Consider the following 23,277-nt stretch of genomic DNA (forward strand, 5'->3'; position numbering starts at 1 on the left):
TAGTTTACACATTTAAGAAAATATTAAGAAAATAATAGGTTGTAACCTAACATTCCTGAGTTCCCTATACACATGTTGATCACTCATGTGAAATATTACTTATCAAAACATTTTCAGAAAAATACATAAATAAAAACATATTTTCCAAAACTATCTTCTCTACTGAAATACAAATAGCAAAGAACATGGCATCGAGTAATAAAATGAACTACTGATACACACATCAACATGGCAGCATCTCAGAGTAATCCTACTGAAAGAGAGCAGACAAAAAAGCATATGAATTCTACATAGAAAATGCAAACTAATCTATATCATGTATATCCATACGTCAATGTATCAAGAAACTTTTTAAAACACCTGCAACTTATATTAATGAAGTTGTTAAACACCCACACATATATATATTCACATACATACATATGAATAAACAATAAATAATGTACAAAATCTATATGAGAAAAATATTCTTGAAAGACAAAAAAGTGGACTTCAAGAAATGGAAAGATAGAGCTTGTTTTTCCTAAGGTGTGAAGAAAATCTTTCTATGATCCAAAATCTAGAACGGATTAAAAAAAAAAAAAAAACCTGACAAAGCCAGCTATATAAAAATTCACATGTGAAGGGGTTCCTGTAACTCAGTCGGTTAGGCGTCCAACTCTAGATTTTGGCTCAGGTCATGCTCTCAAGGCTGTGGGATGGAGCCCTCGCTCAGTGGGGAGTCTGCTGAAGACTCTCTCTCTGCCTCTCCGTCTACCCCTCCCATCTGTGCTCACACTCTCTCTCTCAAATCAAAAAATCAAACAAATGAGTAGAAGATGTTGCAGTCACGAAAGCATCAGTAGGAAAGTCAAGAAGGAAGGGAGGCAGGGACGGACGGAGGAGAGGAGGGCGGAGGAGAGGAGAGGAAAGAAGGCAGGCGGACGGGCCGGAGGAAAGAAAACGGCAGCTTGTCTTGGAAAGTCAAGGCCCCTTTAATATATAAAAAGAACAAAAGACCAATGACCCAAGAGATAAATGGATGAAAAATGGATAAATGCCCGGACTATTTACAGAAAAAGAAAAGAAAATGACCCTTAAAGTTACAAAAAGATGCTCAGCTCTACTCACAGAGAAGAGCAAATTAATACTACACTGACATACCGTATCTCACTTACCAGAATGGCAAAAATCTGAGGTTTGACTATAAACCCTACTGCTGAGTGTGTAGGAGAAAACACCTTCCAATAAACTGCTGGTCAGTGAATGAAATGGTTACACAGAAGAATGCAACAATATCTAAGATTTAAAATACACATAGTTTTTCAATTTAAGTATAGTTGACACACAGTGTTACATTTAGATTCAGGTATACAACACAGTGATTCCACAACTGTATACTCTGTGCTATGCTCACCAGTATAGCAACCTGTCACCATATAATGCTATTAAAGTATCACTGATCATATTCCCTATGGTGTACTGCTGTACCTTTCACCCCCACAAATTAGACATTCCCTAACTAGAAGCCTGTACCTCTCACTCCCCTTCATCCATTTTACTGGTCCCCACAACCACCCTTCCTCTGACAACTGTTTTGATGTGCAACAATCTTAACTTAAAGAAATCTACCCTAGAGACACACTTGTACATGTATGAAATGACATATGCACGTTATTCACAGCACACAATTTGTATTAGCAATTGTGTCCAACGATAGGAGACTGGCGAATAAACACACACTGAGACACTTGTAGCCTATAAAACAGAATGATGAACACCTCCACGTATGGACATGAAATATCTCCATACCTATTATTCCATGCACACGGGATATATTTTTAAGGTCTAAGAACAAGGTGGAAAACCACATGTGACATACTACCTCTTATGTAAGGTCTGAGAAGAGCAGTGACAATCTACATGCTTACTTGCTTATATTTGCAAAAACGAAAATAAAAATGGGAAAAATGAACAGAGAACAGGATGACAGGGGAACATCTCTGAATTACATATTTATGAGAAAATAATTCCCAAAAGTAAAAATAAATTAAAACAAATATAACCATATAAGAAATTGTTAACAGAGAAAAGAATTCTTTCAAGTGACTTTGATGCACATTTTTTGACTGTATATTCCTTTTTCTTTTAAAGATTTTATTCATTTATTTTAGAGAGGGAGAGAAAGTACATGCAAGAGAGAGCTTGAGTGGGGGGAGAGGCAGAGGGAGAATCTCAAGCAGACTGTACGCTCAGCACAGAGCCCCACACAGGGCTCAACCTCGTGTGACTCTAAGATAAGCACCTGAGTTGAATCAAGAGTGTGGTGCTCAACCACCTGAGCCACCCAGGTGCCTCTTGACTGCATATTCTTAGTGAGATTCAGTCTGAGTCAAAAAGAACTGCCAAGAAATCTTGACCATTATCAGTCAGTGACCACAATGATACTAACACCGCTATTCTGAAATTACTTAGTTATGTGCTGAAGGTTAGAGCTAATAACTTTATTGCCAAAAACTAAGACTTTCTATGAGCAACAGTACAAAATATGAGCAAGGAAATATAAGCTTAAAATCAGAAAAATATCAATCTAAGTTCATTTTTTAAAATATATTATTTCCTAGTTCAATTACTAAAAAAAAAAAATTGTGGGGGCGCCTGGGTGGCTCAGTGGGTTAAGCCACTGCCTTCAGCTCAGGTCATGATCTCAGGGTCCTGGGATCGAGTCCCGCATCGGGCTCTCTGCTCAGCAGGGAGCCTGCTTCTCTCTCTCTCTCTCTCTCTCTCTGCCAGCCTCTCTACCTACCTGTGATCTCTCTCTGTCAAATGAATAAATAAAATCTTTAAAAAAAAAAAAATTGTAAGACAATAGCTATAAGGACCCCATTGCCCTGTTTTTAGTCTCAGTATATATCTCCCCCCCCCCCCCATGACAAGTAACCAGAATAATTAGTTAAAGTAACCAGAATTTCTAGTGAAATGGTTTGTTCCAGAATGCACAAAATAAGCCTGGGACACAGTGGTTAGAAAGAAAGCTTTCAAAGACTAATGAGACAATGAAGCCAGCTTAAAAGGACCAAAATAAAATAAAAAGGAAATTACTGATCCTCACCATATCTATAGCAAAAAGGCTGTTGTCATCCCAGATGTCTTCTGAAATCGCTTCACCAATAAGTATCAGATCCTCTGCAAGCAATTCCAGAACTCTTATTATCACTTGTCTACTACCTAGATATATAAACAGGAGAGAATTTAAAAAGTTAACTTTCAAATGAACAGCTACATAGCATACTGCTCAATCCTCTAGTCATGCCCCCAAACTCCTATTTCTCTTTTTATTTTTTGATGTCTTTAGAATCACTGAAAGAGATGAATAGGGATGTCACAATCTCTAACAACCATTAACACCTCTGTTGCAATCACAATACTATTTACAACAAATTCAATGTGCTCATAAATGAGAAAGATGTTCAAAAAGAAAGTAGCAAAATCTAACTAAAAATACTGTGAGGTAGATTAAAATTTTGCTAATCCAGAGACTTTCCATGTTACATGTAATATATAACAAAGCACCAGGTTAGGTTTAGAAAATGCATTCTCTGAAACTTAGCGCTAGAAGGCCCTTGTCAGAAGTCGCACTGGACAACTAAAGGAATAAATGTGCATGATGGCATTTCCAGAAGAAATGTCAAGAAAATCCATCTCAAACAGGTATCAAGCCTCTATGGACTTAAAACTCTATAAAAATTCTGAAAGAGGGGCACGTGGGTGGCTCAGTTAGTTGAGGATCTGACTCTTGATTTCAGCTCAGATCATGACCTCTGGGTCCTGGGATAGAGCCCCAAGTCGGGCTCCCTGCTCAGCATGGACTATACTTAAGGATTCTCTCTGCCCAACCACCCCACCCCACCCCGCCCTGCCCCCTTGCTCATATGCACTCACTCTTTCTCTCTCTCTCTCTCTAAAATAAATAAGTCTTAAAAAAAAAAAATTCCAAAGAAACTGTTCTGTCACACCCGCCAAAGCAATCCCTTTTCTCCACAGAGACAGAATAACAAAGGAACTCTACTATCCATAAGGTGAACATTCATTCAAGACTTCCCACACACCAAAGGTCAGTTTCCAATGACTAAAAGTAAAGCAAACTACAAGATCGTAAGGGTCTAGAGTAATTGTCCCATTAGAACAGCTAGAGCAAGTCCTCTTAGAAACCTCTTATGATATTGAACAATTACAAATTATGCAATAATTTACCACAAAAGGGCAAGAGAACGTTTAGAAAATTTTATGTACCAAGCTATAGCTTTATAATTATCAATCTGACTTTTTACAGCAAATTAAGAAAAGGTTAAATGAGAAATCATTAAATCTAAAACTGTTCTCAGTACAGCATGCAGACAAACATATATACTTTCTGATACCAAAGTTCAGCCTTTCTTTATTTCACACTACTAGTACATGAATTAATATGTGCTTCTAACTCCTGGAAGCAGAGTTACTCAGTCAGTGCTAAGTTAGGGTTATTTGGGTTTCCTTGGGATAGAAACATTTTTTTTTTTTAAAGATTTTATTTATTTATTTGACGGAGAGAAATCACAAGTAGATGGAGAGGCAGGCAGAGAGAGAGAGAGAGGGAAGCAGGCTCCCTGCCGAGCAGAGAGCCTGATGCGGGACTCGATCCCAGGACCCTGAGAACATGACCTGAGCCGAAGGCAGTGGCTTAACCCACTGAGCCATCCAGGCGCCCCGGGATAGAAACATTTTTAATGCTTCCCCAATATAGACCTCTGCCCTGCTTCCCACCCCACTACACCACCAAGCAGGCAAAAATTAGTGCTTGAGAAATCATTGAAATAGAATACATTTTTTTAATTGAGCCTGTACAGATCATAAAATACATATCCTGTTTATCTTGTATTTATATCTTGACAAGTTTATCAACTACTGAAAATGTATAGTTAGAGAACAAAAAAACGTTACTGCTTCCAAACCTTTTTGTACCTCACAAAATGCTAAGTGCTTAGGAGCATTGGACACTGGCTTCAGAAGAACCTTGGTTCAAGGTTTTTAGCTGTTTTAGCTGTTTGACTTTGGATAAGTTTCTAAACCACTCTAAGCCTCCGTTCTCTCATGTGTGAAACGGGGATGAAAGTAGGAACTCCCGCTTCGGGGAAGGTACAGTGGGATGGCGAGAGAAATGCATGAAACCACGCACACAAAGCCGGCGGGAACTGCTGTTCTGGTCCTAAAGTCTCTGGAACACTGGCCGTATTATTACTGTTCCTATCGCACTTCACTAAAATTACAACTATATTACAATGGATACTTAAGTACTTGAGTATATCTTTGCAGATTTACCCAGCACATTTGAGAGAAAGAGCAACCGCAGAATGCTAGGTTTCTTGAGTTTGGGTTTTTTTTTTTTTTTTCCTTAGAAAAAGAAATAATTGCAAAGGTAAGAATCCAGTTTGGGGGTTGTTTTTCACATTTTCATGGCTTAACTATAAACTGAGTGGGAAAACTGAGCAACTGAGAGCAACTCAACAAGTTTCCAAAGGGCGTAAGCCAAAGAGTTTTTTATCCTGCTCCATTAATGCTGGCCCACCTTCTCTAACTTACTCTGGCTGCACTGTTTGTTCAGTGCTTACGTTTCAAACAGCCATACAGAAATGGAATCCTGTGCAATAAAAGTCATAAATGGAAGGGAATATTCCATCTAAACACTGGTCACGGCATCCACATTTAATAAGACTTTATTAAGTGCTTAAGAATTTGTATCCCAGAGGCGCCTGGGTGGCTCAGTCGGTTAAGCATCTGCCTTTGGCTCAGGTCATGATCCTGGGCTCCTGGCATCCAGTCCGGTGTGCCAGGCTCCCTGCTCGGCAGCGGAGTGTGCTCCAACCTCTGCCCCTCCCTTCCGCTCAGGCTCGCATGTGTGCTCTCTCTCTTTCTCTCAAAAAAATTAATAAAATTTAAAAAAAAAAAAGGAAAAGAAAAATTTGTATCCTAAAACATAAGTAAATACAGATTCTAAATGTCATAACTTAGGTGAAAAGAAAAATCCCTGAAAACAGACAAAACAAAGACAAATTATATAAAAAGAACTGTAACTTCAAAAACTAACCTGTTCTTAAGAGAGGAACTGCTGATTCCAGGATAGAGACACAGAACTGGGGAAGACTGAGCTGCTGGAACTGCAGCTCGAGCGTGTCTTCCGTCTCCAGCTCCGGCAGATCTATGTGTACCACATCCAAAGGCGAATGCACAGATACCCGAGAGTTCACCGGAACACGACCACTACTTCCACTGCAAAATAAACAAAGGATAATCCTCGAATGTGGAGACAGCCCACAAATAGGTTTACTGCCTCTCGGCCGTCTGGCATGTAAGAAGCTTCACATTGGACACAACATGCAACAAGCCTGCTCAGATTTGAGAAACCCTGACAAATTTATAAGATTAAATTCCATAACGAGGAGTTGAAATTGTAAATGAAACCAAAAATGCATCTATATATTGCTTTTCAAAATGATGTTCTTAAAATTCCTGTAAGAGCAATCAACATTAGCACTAATAACCCATTCGTTTCTCAAGATCAAGCCAATTCACAGCAAAGTTCTTCTGTAATCAACTTACAGAGACAAAACTAAATCATTTACTTTCCTAGATTTTCTGTGATTTTCACCAAATGTTCCAAGTAAGCCAATGTTAGCAACTGAAGAATGCTAAAAAAATGCCAGAAAAACATGAGGAGAAGGGGATTACTTCATTTAGTATATTCAACGTCACATCATGATTTTGAAATTATACCAAAAAGTGGAACCTCCCATCTTTCTTGACCTTCTTCATAAAGAATTCTGACCTTGGGTGTCAAATGATGGGACGGGGATAAAATGCTATAGAAAGGCCTGAACCTCACATTTACAAAAGACCTCAAATTTTTTACTTTTAACGTTATCCATAATTGAAGCTGAATCACAGATACACTAATGCTACTAATCATGTAAAACTTCCAAAATTTAAAACACGTTCTGTCATTTCTTCAATTTCAACAATGCAAAACATGAAAAGGAGGTGGGCTTCCCTCAAACTCTAAAAGGCTCCATGAGGAATGTATTCAGCAAGGAGTGAAAAGATATAACCATGAAGCACACTAGATACATCTCAGAGAATGAGGTAGAAAGGCTTTATAAGGGTAAAGAGAAAACCATGTCTGACCAACACCCACTCCTACAGAAGGATTAGGCACAGGCTCTCAGATCATACTGTTCAAACCCCTGCCCTCCTCTTCACCAACTGTATAAACTGGGATAAGGCTCATTGCCTTTCCAAACCAGGTTTGTCTGAAATGATGATGAAGATAATACCAATGCCATTACAGGACTGTCAGGAGGACAACTAAAGGAGATAAAGCATGTACAGCACTTGGCGTAACACCAAGCAGAGAGCGTGAATCAGTGTCCGAGTGTAGCAGCAGCAGTGATACGAGTAAATGATCACTCCAACAATGAGTGCTCAGCTCACCGAGCATTTATTAAAAGAGCACCAAGGAAGAAACTAGTATGTTTATAAGATGCTTGTAGCCTAAGGATGAGGTAACACACAAATACCACACCAATCCCCTTAAATTGATTATAAAAAATTGATATATAAAAATCTGTATTTATATAAATAAGTAAAATTCCGTAAATTGTGCATTGGAAAGGAATGTTTTATAGTCTCTCTTCATTCCCTTTAATAGTAATACCGATTCATTTAAATTATGATTAAACTTACATATGACGGTTTGAAATACCATCAAAATGTATCTATCATTTAAAGCTATGCTTTTAAACTAGATCACATTTCACCTGTGGCTAATAAAAACAACTTAAAAGGCCAGAATCTTCACTATTTTTTAATAAAATAAAAAAGAACAGAAAATATCATTGACTACGTACCATATGGAATCAAAGTACTACTTTGTGAACACCTTTTTTTGAAAGGGACACACACACAGGTGTACACACATGCAAACATACATACACATATATGTAAAAGCATGTGACTGTGTATGGCATATTGAATTCAATGTAATATGATTTCTTACTGTGGGTTATGGTCAAAAAAGTATGAAAACCACTGATTCAACACAAGGCCAATACTTGTGGTAGTGCTCCAAAAGACAAGACAGAGAAAAATTATTAATCTCCCTCTGAGATTAAAACATACACACGCATTAACTGGGCTTTTCAGGGTTCACCTGGAAGACACGGCATCCCAATCCTGGCCATCTCCTCTGGGTCGCTGGCCTGTGCGTCCGACCACAGAAGGCCGGGGACTACTGCTTCCTGGAGAAGGATTCTGGGAATGATGAGCAACTCTAACTTCATGACAGTAAGACAAAGAAGAATTTTGGGAAACGACATCTGAGGGGGAGAAAAGAATGAAATTATCCCTCAATAGCAACAAATGATGATTATACAGCTTTTATATGTCATTCTTCCAAAAAACATTAACAAAGTTAAGATAGTAGAAACACTTCTACTGAGGTGAAAGTAAAGGTCAACCTTTTCTGAAAGTACTCACTTAGCACATTTAGATTTATAACTAACTGACCTGATTACATGTAGCCTTCTAGCCAGCATAATTGACTTATAACATCCAGGACTGCCAAAGCAGAATAAAAGGTCATGCACTCCCCTGCTCGAAATTCTACGAGAAACTCTACCTCAAAGCACATATAAAAATGAAATCAAAGGGGCGCCTGGGTGGTTCAGTGGGTTAAAGCCTCTGCCTTCAGTTCAGGTCGTGGTTCCAGGGTCCTGGGATCAAGCCCCGCACTGGGCTGCTTGGTGGGGAGCCTGCTTCCTCCTCTTTCTCTGCCTGCCTCTCTGCCTACTTGTGATCTCTGTCTGTCAAATAAATAAATAAATCTTTTTTTAATTTTTTTATTTTTTTATTTTTTTATTTTAAAGGAAATCAAGGGGCGCCTGATGGCTCAGTAGGTTAAGTCTCTGCCTTCAGCTCAGGTCATGATCCCAGGGTCCTGGAATGGAGCCCCACATCGGGCTCTCTGCTCAGCAGGAAGCCTGCTTCCCCCTGCCCCAGCCTGCCTCTCTGCCCACTTGTGATCTCTGTCTGTTAAATAAATAAATAAAATCTTTAAAAAAAAAAAAATGAACTCAAAAATAAGCCTATATATGAGAGTTAAAACCATAAAGCTCTTAGCAGAAAATATAGAAGTAAACCTTCATGATCTTGGATTGGCAATACATGAAACCAAAAGCAGGACCAAAGAAAACAAAGATAAACTGGACTTCATCAAAATCAAAAACTTTTGTGCATCAAAGGACATTATCAAGAAACTGAAAACCTACAGACTGAAAAAAAAATATTTGCAGATCATGTATCTAAAATAGACTTAAAATCAGGGTATATAAAGAACTCCTAAAACTCAACAAGAAAACAAGCAAACAAACAAACAAACAAAAACTCAAAAAACCACGGGCACGTGGGTGTGTCAGTCGGTTGAGCTTCCAGCTCTTGATTTTGGCTCAGGTCAGGATGTCATGGTCATAAGATAAAATCCCACCTCGGGCTCCAAGCTCAGCAAGGAATCTGCTTGAGATTTTCTCTCTCTTTCTGCCCCACTCTCCCCTCAAACCTCCCACAACGCTCTCCCTCTCTCTAAAATAAGTAAATAAGGGGAAGCTCAGTTGGTTAAGCAGCTGTGTACAGTTTGGGTCGTGATCTCGGGGTCCTGGGATTGAGCCCTGCATCAGGGTCCCTGCTTAGCTGGGAGTCTGCTTCTCCCTTTCCCTTCTGCCTACCTGTGCTCTCTCTCTCTCTCAAATAAATAAATCTTTTAAAAAATAATAAAATAAGATAAGTAAATAAAAATCTTAAAAACGAAAAACAAAAAACATCCAATTTAGAAAATGGGCAAAGACTTAAAAAGACAGTTTTCCAAAGAAGACACACAAATGGTTGGTCTGCATGTAAAAAGTCACTAGGAAATCACTAGTCATTAAAGTCATTCAAATCACTACTCATTAAGACTACTGTCTTCAGGGAAATAAATCAGAACCACAATGAAATACCTACCACCTCACACCTACTAGGATGACTATGATTTTAAAAAGGGAAAACGGGGTGCCTGGTTGGCTCAGTCAGTTAAGCATCTGTCTTTAGCTCAGAGTACTGAGCTGCCTTTATTTCAGGGTTAGAAACTGGGATAGAGCCTTGAGGCTCCCTGCTCTCTCTACCCCTCCTCCCTGCTTGGGCTCTCTCTTGTGTGATCTCTCTCAAATAAATAAAACCTTTTAAAGACAAATAAATGAAATAAGATAAAATGGAAAAATAACAAGTGTTGACAGCATGTGGAGAAACTGGAAGTCTCACAGGTTGCCAGGGGGGACGTAAAATCAGACAGCCACGGTGGCAAACAGTCTCCTTGTTCCTCAGACAGCTAACTGTAGAATTAACATGACCCCGCCACTCCACTCTTAGGTATATACCCAACAGAACTGAAAACGGGCTCAGATATGCCAATATTTACCAAAACATTATTCACAAGAGCCAAAGGGTAAGAACGACTCAAGTGTCCCTCAACAGATAAATGAATAAGCCAAATGTGGCATAGCCACATAGCAGAACATTATTCATCCATAAAAAGGAATGAAGTTGTGACACAGCTGAAACATGGGACGAACCCTGAGAACGTGATGCTCAGAACATGACGAGCCAGACACAAAAGGACAAACTCTGTATGACTCCGCTTCTATGAGGTACCAAGAACAAATTTAGAGACAGAACATAGCTGAGGTGCTGCCGAGAGAAGGGGACATGAAGAGCAGGGGTACAGTCACAGTTCTTCTATTTAGGGTGATAAACGTTTGAGAACAGATAATGGTGATGGTTGCACAAGAGTGTGAAAGCAATTAATGCCAACAAAATTGCACACTTCTAAATGGTTATGATGGCAGATTTTATGCTATACATATTTTATCATATTTTTTTACGGGATTAAATAAAATAAAGGCATCTGAAGAGGAAAAAAGAAAGCTCCCCAGCTTTCTCACTGCACTGCAAAGAAAATATGAAACGCTTCCCAAGATCTACAAATCCCAAAGCACTCTGGCCCCTGGCTACCCCTCTGATCTCACCCCAGTCCCTCCTTACTCCTCCTGCTTACTGCATCCACTCACACGGCGGCCTGGCTTCCTTTCCTCAGGCAGGTCACCTCATTTCCAAGACCCCCAACCAGCCAGGAACACTGTTCCTGCAGCTCAGGTGGATGGTTCCTTCTCACCCTTCAGATCACCTCCTCTGAGAGGCTCTCCCTGCCAGGCCTATCCAGGTAAGCTGGGGTTCCCTGGTCACCTTCAGTCACATGACCCTTCATATTTCCCTCGAGCACTTCTGACCTGAAACAAACTTGTTTACTCGTTTACTAGCTGTCTCCAACCTTCTCATGGATAAGCTCAGAAGGGTAGGGACCTTATCTGCTTTGTTCAGGGTTATATCCCACAGAGCCTAGAACATCAGCTGGAATATAGTTGGTGATAAATAAACATTCAATACATGAATAAATCTTCAACGATACTATTTTTATCAACATTATAACTTATTCTGATGAAATATGGGGAACCTGCAGATCTGTTATCAGGCATATGCAAAATGCTCAAGCTCAAGAATGTTAATGAGAAACCCTACACCCTGAGATATATAATAAAATTAATATATAGCATAAGCATGCAAGTAGTACAGGGCCAGTGAAGCTCTGAACAGAATAGGGATTAACTGTGAAGCATGATGACAAATCACTGTAATTTAACATTCAACTTTCAAAGCAAGTGCACAGAATTCCTAAGTTATAAACAGTGTTTTGACAGAGCCAGTCTAGTGCTCTATTTGGCCATTAGGTGGTGCCTTCTCCCTTAAAAGTCTGGCACCATTAACACATTAAAACTACTCTCTACATCAAAAGTTGCATAAAAACAGTTTTCATAAAATACAAACTGAGGGCACCTGGCTGGCTCAGTCGGTAGTACATGCAACTCTTGATCCTGGGGTTGTGAGTTCAATACCCACGTTGGGTGCAGAGTTTATTTTAAAATAAATTAATTAAATTAATTAAATAGACCAAATGTTAAACAAATATTTTTTTAAATTTTATTTATTTATTTGACAGAGATCACAAGTAGGCTGAGAGGCAGGCAGAGAGAGAGGAAGGGAAGCAGGATCCCTGCTGAGCAGAGAGGCTGATGCAGGGCTCGATCCCAAGACCCTGGGATCATGACCTAAGCCGAAGGCAGATGCTTAACCCACTGAGCCACCCAGGGGCCCCTAAACAAATATTTATTAAAAAACTACACATTGTTCTTTTTCAAATCAAACAATCTACTAATACAAGTAGCTTTATAAAATGCCCACAGTCCCACATGAATAGCTGAACTCAGAATTCTGGTCCCTAGCTGCCAACAACACTGTACGCATAAGAGAAAAGAAAAACATCTTGCCAATGGCTGTTACCCAAAAACGAGGATGGGAGCAGGAGAGGTTCTATCATACACACAACTGGTTTTCAAAGATGATCATTTAATGACATTTAGGAATGAGGGGTTTATGAAAATTTATACAGTAAGTATAATAGGGAGTACTCAGAAGCATCTGTAAATACCAAAAGTGACTAATGAATAAATAAACAAATACCTTGTTTACTGGAGAAAAAACCTGGATCTCGGTGAAAGTTAAGTCTGTTTCTTAAGTATATACACAGCTGCTGCAAGCAAGACACTGACTGTAATGCCAGGCGATGTTTTCCATCTCCTCCGAAGGCCAGTTTCAACAGAGATAAAAGGCTCTGAAATAAAGAAGAGCAAGGAAAATGATCAAAGGAAGGTGGGTGTGGAGTTTAAGTAAGATCAAATGAATAACCAAAGGAAATAAAATAACTTGAAAAATATCTATAAACCAAGAAACAATAGGCAAAATTGACTTAGCATAATGCCAGAAGATGGGACAAAACAAAATAAAATTTAAATAGTGTTTATTATATCTAAAATCTGTTGGCTGAGTACCTATTCTGAGAGAACACACGAATTATTCCCCATTCGGAACATTAAGTTATACCATACTTTTTAAAAATCACAGCAAGCCTTCAGCATCTCAAACAGCTAAATCATTTTGCCACCTTTTGGCAACTAACAGCTTTTCCTCTGCTATCTTTCGACAACTACAACAGTATGTATTAATAGTTGCCATTCAGAGGCACACACTCCAGTCCTGAGATTGCGGACTGAGGGTGCTGGGGCATCATCAGCAGCTGTGGCTACGCCATGATCCCAGACCCCATATCCCAAGCTCTACTATTAAACAACAGACTAGACTGTAAAGAATCCACCTGAACTGCTCACTACTCTCTATTTCCACAGGATCTAACACTGTGCCTTACACATCCCAAATACTCAAAAAACAATGCTATTCTCACTGCTAAGAAGGGTTACTGGTGAGGCGCCTGAGTGCCTCAGTCATTAGACATCTGCCCTCAACTCAGGTCATGAGCCCAGGGTCCTGGGATCGAGCCCTGCATTGGGCTCCCGCTCAGCAGGAAGCCTACTTCTCCCTCTCCCACTCACTCGCCGTGTTCCTTCTCTCGTCATGTCTCTGTCAAATAAATAAATAAAATCTTTATTAAAAAAAGAAGAAGAAGAAGAAGGGTTACTGCTGTCAAATCTCAATTTCCAAAGTCTATTCTCCTCTTTAAGTGACCCATAAAAGGTAAATTCAAGATGGCCAAACTGGACCTGTATGTGTCAAACAAGACTACCTCCTATTCGAAGAACTACCACTATCCAAAGAAGTTGGAGCAGAAGTGATTTCAGGAACCAAATACCTCATTTTTTAAATATAGTATATTCCTTCCCAAGGACTCCTACTTTCCAAAATTTGTTTCACTATAAAAACTTCTCTATTTCGGGATGCTCAGATCAGTCGTTAAACATCTGCCTTCGGCTCAGATCATGATCCTGGGGTCCTGGGTTTGGGCCCCATGCTGCACTCTCTGCATGGTGGAAAGCCTGCTTCTCCCTCTCCCATTCCCCCTGCTTGTGTCTCTCTCTTGCTGTGTCTCTCTCTGTCAGACAAATAAAATCTCTAAAAAAAAAAGGTCTCTATTTCAAAATCTAAAACAATTACAGAGGATACATACCTGAACAATTTTTGGCCTTTGAAGGAAAATTTCAGCAGGAAAATCTTGCATGATTACATCCTTCAATAGTTCACAGGTGTTCCAAATTAAAGTGTGGTTACTACTTCTTAAAGAGCTACCCGAAATAAATAAATAAGTAAATAGCATTATTTATTCTTAAAAAGTTTATGTATACCAGACTCTAAGTAACCTAGTGGCATAATGACTCTACCCAGCCTTCCTAGATCTTTTCCCTAATCACGAACTCGGGAGTGGGTCCTTCCTCCATCCGCCCACATGTGGTACTATGGCAACTGCACGCTGACCTTCTATCCCCCACCGACCCTCCTCAAGAGCCAGCACTACACAGTATCCACCACTGTATGCCAAGACCATCACCGTGCTCCAAATGAAATCAATGTCAAAGGGCACAGAATGCAACGAAATCTGCTAAATGACAGAGAATATGAGAGCAAGTATAAAGGTAATTCTAGAAATTAAATTCCTTACTGCTCTTCCTTGGCCTAGTGAATGAAGCTGGGATTCTCTTATCCGAGAGGACACCCCTCACCGTCTCAGACAGTAAGTTCTCCCCAGGGATTTGGCAATTGTTTACCTCCCACCATAAGAATTTATACCCTCCCCTCAGCCCAGCTCCAGTCCACCATCCACCATCCAGAGGTGTGTACCAGAAATCACAGCTCCTCCTTGAGGCCTGCCTCAGAGCTGACATCAAAACCACCCCTGCCGCTTTCCCACATGGACTCTACCTCTTCAATACGTTGTTTCAAGAGAATCTACTGATGCTGTGGAAGTGGCAGCATCAAAAAGAATTTAATAGCATCCAACTGTTTCTCTAGTCCTAACTCTAGCAAGCTGGTCTTTTTACTGTCAACTGAATATATTGTCCACTAAAAAATACTATACTTATGTTTAATCTTTTTCTATTTTTATTAACTAAGGGCCTAAGCAATGGCCAATCGGAGAATCTGACCAATTAGAGATGATTTTTACCACCAAGAAGCATACAAGATCCCAACCACAAAAACAAAACAAAAGCAAAATCTTGATGTGTAGCCAGATAATGGCAAATAGGAAGTTTCTGACTTGCTTTTTGAAACAGTGAAAATCACTCATACATTCCCATTACTACCTTTCACAGCCATTTAGTATGTTTTTTCCTGGTGAAAATATACAATAATGGCAACCAGATTTAATGGCTATAAATGAACCAAAATACATGACACACAGCAGGTACCATACCTTTCATTAGACGAGAGAACATGTCTATCTGTTGTAGTCAGGGGTAGCCAAGGAAACGTAGAAAACTTCAAACACTTCACGGTCTGATTTACTGTTAATGGAACAGCAAAATTTAAGGGATCAAAGGCAATGTGGAGAGACTCACCACGCTAAGAATACAGCTTCACCCTTAAAACAAGTCTTCAAATAAAGTTACATCTTACACTACATCTTACAGTTACATGTTACAGTGACCTAAAATATACCAAACAAGGTCAGCTACAAATCTGTCCCCTAACAAGATAAATAACAGAGCTCTGTTTTCATAATTTACACAGAACCATATATTTTCAGAATGGCATAAATACAAACCAATATTGAATGACATTTAGAGCTTCAATTACATTTTCTATTTTACCCTGTGGCTAACCAAAACACAGAGCTTAAATTTAACATAAAAGGAACTGGCATTTTGGAGATCTTTAATTTGGAGAAATTAAAAATGATATAAACATAATCAGACATTATATTTAATTAGTCATGTTCAAATATCCTCAATGGTGTTAGATGTTTAAACCTCTTTGAAGATGACTTGAAGACCATAAGGTTGAAGATCAAATAGCACCACTCGAGATGAAAAGAAATCTGAGAAACCAACAGTGTTGAACCACCCGTTCAAATTATTTTTTAACGAATCTCGTGTTGTACAAGTTAAGGTGGCAATGCTGAGAAGCAGTATCTAGTATCTACATAAACCCTTCCAAGTGGCAAATATTCCCTCTGCCAAATGCTTTGAAAAGAGCATGAAATCACTGAATTTAGATAACAGCATTATTAAATTCCCAGATATAGCACAGTTGTTTCTTTCAAAAGTGCTAAGATCCAAGCAGGATTTATTTTCTAACAGAAAAGTTAAAGGGGGATGGAGTGAAGGACAGACTTATACCGCACACAAAAAGATGTGACCAAAATAAGCCATATCATCAATCCACAAAATGCAACTCACGCAACAAAATATCACCATCTCAACGGTCCCTAACGTTTTCCACAGCTGCACTCAAGTGCGCACCTTCCCAGACCTGGACGTACTCTCTTCCTTCAGATAGCTCTCACAGTCACTCAGTGAAGCCTCTTAATCATGAACACAAGAAACTACCATCTCAAAAACTGAGGCTCCCTAACAAGTCTAACAGAACTTTTACAGAAAGAAAAGGTAAAATATTTTAACAACTAAACAAGTCTGCAGGTCTTTCTCATGCTGTTATTCAACCAGAGAGTTTCTATGGAAGCATTTTATTAATGGAGGGCTTCCAAGCGGATAAACTGAATATTTGACATGAGCAGATATACCCTTGGACACAACCTTTTCATTTCAACTGTGCAAATAAGCTGTCAGATACAGCTTACTTAATTATTCCCTAACTACATCACCCAGAACAAAGGTTTTATCCTTTCTAAGCCTCAGGGCCTTCATCAGTAAAATGGAGATAGAACAGTATCAATTTCACTGGGACTCCAGAAAGGATTCATTCATTCATCCAGAGAATACACACTGAGTGCCTAGGAAGTTTTTGGCATCATTCTGCTCACTGGGGATAAAGCAGTGTTCACCACTATCATTAAACTTATAACAAGGAAGACAAAAAGAGGTAATAAATATGTAATTTCAGATTATGATGTATGTTAGGAAGAAAATTAGACATAAAGTGATCACTGGCAGGTGTCCTCAGGAGGGTCTCTCCAAAGAGGTAACATGTGAGCAGAGACATAGCAGGACATGAAAAGACCTGGATGAGACTCCAGGGAGAGAAAGAGGCCCTAAATCAGAACTCTTCCATCAAGTGGATGCTGGGATAAAGACAAATGACGAAACCCAAATGGTCTTGAGTCTTTGGCCTGAGTAACTGGATGAACAATAGCACTTAGTGAGCTGGAGAATAAATACCAAGACAAGCATCTAGTTCATGGCACCATCCGGGATAAATCTGTGCTCAGCGGGCTCAGGAGAACTACTGCCACCATCACCACCCACCACCAGAGTTGCTCAAATGCAGTTACAATAACACAAAATGTTACTACTTAGACTCTAAATCCTAATTTTAGGAAACTGAAACATTTGGTTCAGTGTTGAAACATTTAAGTCTTTACAACAACAAAGAAAAGTACATTAACTTCTGATTTACCAGGTTAACAGGATCTACTTCTCTATACATATACACACCCATTGGTCGTGGAGACACTTCCATCTGTTGGAAATTACTTTTGTCTTGAGGAAAATATCCTATTAAGATTTCAGGTTGTTGTGGCAATTCTGATAAGAAAATATACATTACTGTATTATTGATTCCTTATTTGCTAAAAGTAAAATTTACTTTTTTCAAATACTAATCTTTTAAGTCTTAGAGTCATTTCAAAAACTGGGAAAGTTATAGTAATTTGTTCATCTGAAGAGTCTTCCTATAGAGGAAAAAAGTGTAAGTGCTGAGATAGTTTTGGGGGGGGGAATTCCCCTCTTTTATGGTTCAGCAAATACAACTGTTTGTTAGAATGAAAATATCCACAACATACATAAAGAATCTGTTACAAAGTATTTAAGGAATCATCTCTGCTTCCTAGTCCATCTCCTTCCTCTCTCTTACTCCAATTATGTAGTTCCTGACACTTCAACCTTCATTAATATCTTTACTAATATCTTCATAAACAAAGATATTAACCTGCATTAATATCTTTAGAGAAAAAGTTGTCAAAAACAAAGGAATCAAGCACTCTTTCAGTACCTTTGACAATTCTGTCACATGTGATTACATATTCTGCAGTTCAGTTGCAATTAGAATGGGAACACATTATTACTGCTACTGTTGATCACTTGTATTACTGCAGAAGTAATATGGCAAACTAATCTCAAAAAAGAAAATCTCTGGCATCTTTCAGGCCGCTTGACCAAAAAAGCAACAAATACAAATGAATCTTCCTCTGAATAACTGTGGGGGGGTGGGAAGGTCAAGCTCATGTATGTTAGTTTGAGAAAATGATCTCTTTTTTTTTTTTTTTTTTTTTTTTTAAACCTCAGGTCCCTCTCCTTAGAATTAACCACTAGAACCAATACATCTCTGTTTTAACAGAATGCATCAGAGATGGATTCCAAAGAGTTACCAGTTTGTCTGGTTTGGTAAGATGCAGGATACAGTGCAGCATCTTCTGAAGGAAGAATAAAAAGTCCATCCAGAATGCCATCGATTTCAGCCTGCAGATTGGGCTCCACGTTAGAACGAAGTTTAGATAAGAACTCGACGGCACCAAGGTCGACCAAATGCTGGACGGCGGGCGGATACTGAAATAAGAAGGGGAGAGTCTGGAGAGCAACCATATGTAGCAGAATTTCTACGTTCTGACAGCCACAGAAACATGAAGTTATTCTTAGTATTCTAGATGCTCCTTTTTTTAAAAAACTAAAGCTTGTATTGACATAGGGAAAAGTAAAGAACTTCCCTGTGTATGAAACAGATTATAGAGACGAGTAACCCACGTGGAAGTCCTGAAAAGCCCAGACGCGGGGCACTAGACATGCTCACGGCCCACTCCCGTCTGCCCACTGAGTGGATCGCCTCCGGCCGTGGCCTCCGGGCCTACCCTGCCCTACCCCGGCCAGGGAACGCCAAAGCGACGATCCCCTCTGACCGCAGCACAGGGGCAGTTCGGAAAGGTCACGGCCGCACGCTTGACCTCTGAACCCTGACAAGCACGCTCCGCACGGGCCGGGGCCCTCCACCGGCAAACAGATCCAGAGACGCGGGGCGGCGCCTGAGGGGTTTCTGTCACGCGCTGCGCCGAGCCGTCTGACCGCGCTCCCACAGACGCGCCGCGGGACGAATAACCGAACGACCGGACGAAACGGAAAGCAGGACGGCTCTGCCGGCGTCCAAAGAGGATTCGCAAGAACCAGGACACGCCAGAACCCAGAGGCGGCTCCTCCAGGGAGCGCGGCGGCCGCAACGCGGGAGTCCACGCGGCGCGCAAGAGAAAAGGAAGTCGAGCCTCCCAGACCCCGAGGAATTCAAGTTCAACATCGCTCGTGAGTTTACGGGGGGACAAAGTGGTGATTCCTTAACTTTCCCCAAAAGCGCTGCCGCGAGCTGACCCGGCAGCCCCGGCTCGTCCGCGTGCACCTCAGACGGCGCCTACCTTGGCCAGCGTGCGGAGCAGGCCGAGCGCCTCCTCCCTCAGCGGCACGGACGCGAAGCCGAACCAGCGCAGCAGGCGCAGCAGCAGCGGCCTCTCCCGGGCCAGGTCGTCGCCGCGGACCAGGCCGCGCTCCAGCTTGCGCAGGATGTTCCCGAGCGCGCGCTCCCGGATCTCGGCCAGCGGGTGCCCTGTGGAAACACCGCGCGCGGCGCGTCGCCCACCTGCGAGGAGACGCCCCCCCCCGGGCCGACCCGACCACCCGCTTAGTGACGCTGCGGACGAGGGCGGGGCGAAGAGGGAACTAAACCGGATTTTTTCACAGGCGGCCTCCGGGGCGTTCGGGGCGCGAACGGCGGAGTGGACGCGAAATCCCAGACGGGTCCCTGGGGGCCGCCCCGGCGAGGCCGGGACGGGAGGAAGCCGTCTCGGGGCGGGCCGGCCTCGAGAATGCTGCACGGCTATGCCCAGCAAGTGGCCACGACAGGAGGGTGACGGAGCGAGGGGCCGCCCAGCCTGTTACCGAGTTTCCCGATGAGCCCCGTCAAGACCATTTCGTCCCGCTCAATCAGCCGCCGCCGGAGAATTAAACTGCCGCGCCACAGCGTCCGTCAACACTTAGTGTCCCCGTGGAAACCCGGGCGGTCGGACAGTGAGTTCCGCGATGCCACAGGGAACCACCAGACGACCAGGAGGCACCCCGTGAGCTACTGTGAGCCCCCGCGACACCACAGAAGCTTACAGTCTCTCTGTAATTACCACGAAGCAGCTCCTACACAGCAGTCTCTATCATAAGAACCGGAAAGAATGAGGAGACAAGCCAGGAATAGAACGCGTCCCGGCCGCGGTGCACACCGGGAGTTGTGGTCTTCGCCCATTTGTGCTCCGTGCCCGGAATTCCGGGCTCGCCACGGCACCCACCTTCCTGGGGTTCCGGCATCTCAGCGCGGGCTCGGGCGCGGGCTGCAGAGGTCCCGACGGGTGCCAACCGGGCCCTGCAAACTGGCTCCGGCCCTGCCCGTCTCAAGTCTCGGCTCCCAGAACTTTGCCATTGATAACGCACAGTTTGGTGGGGTTTGGATTCCCGCACGCCCACAACCGCCCCACCGCCGTCTGTTACTAAAATCACTTACTTTAACGGTAAAATGTACCTGCAAGGGCAAGCGGCGCCCTCGGATCCCGAAGTTCCGTGTAGACAGGCAAGTCGCCAAAGACAAGGGGGGCGGGAGAGAACTACGAGAAGGGAAGAGAGGAAGGGGACTGTAGAAACAAACGAACAAATCGGGGCGGCGGGGTAAGGGTAGTTGAGTTTCGCACTGAACAAACGAACAAATCGGGGCGGCGGGGTAAGGGTAGTTGAGTTTCGCACTGAACAAACAGAAAAATGCAAGCAGGGCTGAGAGCAACGACAAAGTTCAATGTGTCCAGTGGTTTTCACCGTAGAGAACATTTTCTCACGGATGTTTTCAGTGCCTTGGAAAGGCTGTCCCGGCGGCATAATACCGGTTCCCGTGCTGCGGTCATCAGCGCGGTTCCTCGCCGGGGTCCCGCCGGGGCCGGACCTTCGTTCCCTGCAGCGCCCGCGGGGCCTCGGCGCCCCGCGAGGTCGCGGGCCGGACGGTGGGGATGTTTGCGCCGGACCTGGAAGGGTACGTAGGGGTTTGTTCGCCAGGAAGGGAAATGGGGTCAGGGAATTCCTGCCCGAGAAAGCCGTCGGTGCAAAGCAAGGACTCAGAGTGCGTCCGTCGAGGGCCGCGGAAGAGCCGCGCTGTGCGGCCCGGTTACCCCGGGGGGAGACAGGGAGGTGCCGGGGCTGCTGGCCCGCTGGTTGCGCCCCGCTTGTCCCTCTGCCGGGCAGGACACAGCCGTCGGGGATCAGAGAGTGCGAGGACAGAGGTGTGGACATTTAACCCAAGTCCCACCAAGTCCCACCCGTCCACACCCGAGCCCCACCGGCCGCGCCGGTAACGGGAACGCACTGCTCAGCCCCAGGAGAGAGAAGAGCTCGTGCCGGTTACGGTGCCCGAAGGACCAGAAAGTGGGAACAGTTAAACCAGCTGAGAAGTTTCCACAGTGACCCAGGCATGAAGGCTACAGTTGCGGATCCGAAGTGTCAGGGTCAAAGTACACGTGACAGTACAAAACGGAAATAACTTTTCAAAGATATTTCTAAGATGAAAGTCTTAGAAAGATGAGACACTGAGGGTATCAGTGGGGAAGGGTTGACGATGCTGTGGGGGAAAAATAAGTTAGAGTTGACTCTTTTTTTTTTTTTAAGATTTTATTTATTTATTTGACAGACAGAGATCACAAGTAGTCCGAGAGGCAGGCAGAGAGAGAGGAGGAAGCAGGCTCCCTGCTGAGCAGAGAGCCCGATGCAGGGCTCAATCCCAGGACCCTGAGATCATGACCTGAGCCAAAGGCAGCGGCTTAACCCACTGAGCCACCCAGGCACACTAGAGTTGACTCTTGATCAACATAGGTTTGAACTGCCCTGGCCCACTGATGCACAATTTTTTTTTTTCAATAAATAGAGTATGACTGTACTACAGATGTATTTTCTCTTCCTATGATTTTCTTAACATTCTCTTTTCTGTAGCTTGCTCTATTGTAAGAATATAGTGTGTACTACATGTAACATACAAAATCTGTGTTAATCAATTATCTGTTACCGGTAGGGTTCGTGTCAACAGTAGATAAGTGGTAGCTAGGTTTTGTGGGAATCAAAAGTTAGATGTGGATTTTTGACAGCACAGGGCTCACTGTCCCCAAACCCTGTTGTTCAGGGGTCAGCTATAATTTAAAACAAGCATGTAGCAAGCAAAAAGGGGGGAGGGGTCAAAAATGAAATGAGATTTGATGGACATACAACATTATATCAGTATTGATATTTGATATTGATAGACACTGTGAAATGACCTACCACACTATGTCTGGTAGCCATCCATCCAAAACGGTTTTGTTTATGTTGTTTTTATTTTCTAATTTTTACTGTTATTGTTGAGCATATATTCTTTTTATAATTACAAAAAAAGTCATGAAGTCCTGCTTATCACATTCAAAGCAATTATGTATCATTCTATTAGACTAAGTATTGATTTGCCAATTTTTCCTCAAAGAATCAATCTTCAACTTATCAATTCTCTAAAAAGAATACTCATACCCTAATGTATTTACTGTACTTTTACTTATTATCAGTAACTTTCTCCTTCCCTAGGTTTGTTTTGCAGTTCCTTTTCTCACTTCTTGAACTAAAGGTTTTGCTGTTTGTCTGTATTCTTTCTTATTTGGTTATAGAGAATTCCATGAATCCACATCTAAGGAAAGGTTTAAGCATTATCATGAGTTCAGATTTATAATGTTCTGTCTACGGTTAGAACTCTCAACCATGCTGAACCTGCTATTTTGATACTTTCAGTTTCACCCAAGATCTATGTAGGAGGTTTTTAATCATCAAATCTGTCCTGCGTATCCTTTAATTATTCATTTTTACTGTTACTGTATCCCAGTCAGCAACTCGGGTTTTGTCATTTTGAACTTTGATGTGGTTTTTTTTAAATGATGTCTGAGTGCTTGAAATATGGACAGTTGATATTTGTGTGCATGTATGGAGAACTGTATGGATGTATATTTGTAATTTTCTACTTGTACTTACAGTAGTTTTTGTTATATTTCTTTAAATGCCAACTTACAGGGAAAACATG

General features: G+C 42.0%; 1 protein-coding gene across 1 annotated transcript in view; it reads right to left on the reverse strand.

Moving 5' to 3' along the window:
* The window catches only part of RTTN (rotatin), a 156,482-nt gene extending 135,648 nt beyond the window's left edge, over window positions 1-20,834 (reverse strand). Inside the window, exons 1-10 of the mRNA XM_059409812.1 lie at window positions 20,097-20,834; window positions 19,577-19,764; window positions 18,548-18,725; window positions 17,616-17,705; window positions 15,416-15,506; window positions 14,174-14,288; window positions 12,676-12,826; window positions 8,222-8,387; window positions 6,104-6,285; window positions 3,092-3,207 (exon numbers count right to left, since the gene is read on the reverse strand). Coding sequence (XP_059265795.1) covers window positions 3,092-3,207; window positions 6,104-6,285; window positions 8,222-8,387; window positions 12,676-12,826; window positions 14,174-14,288; window positions 15,416-15,506; window positions 17,616-17,705; window positions 18,548-18,725; window positions 19,577-19,764; window positions 20,097-20,127 — 1,308 coding nt within the window. The 5' untranslated portion in view covers window positions 20,128-20,834. The remainder of the gene's footprint in view (window positions 1-3,091; window positions 3,208-6,103; window positions 6,286-8,221; window positions 8,388-12,675; window positions 12,827-14,173; window positions 14,289-15,415; window positions 15,507-17,615; window positions 17,706-18,547; window positions 18,726-19,576; window positions 19,765-20,096) is intronic.
* Window positions 20,835-23,277: the final 2,443 nt, after the last annotated feature.

The sequence above is a fragment of the Mustela nigripes genome, chromosome 8, assembly GCF_022355385.1.
Source record: "Mustela nigripes isolate SB6536 chromosome 8, MUSNIG.SB6536, whole genome shotgun sequence".
Classification (NCBI taxonomy): domain Eukaryota; kingdom Metazoa; phylum Chordata; class Mammalia; order Carnivora; family Mustelidae; genus Mustela; species Mustela nigripes.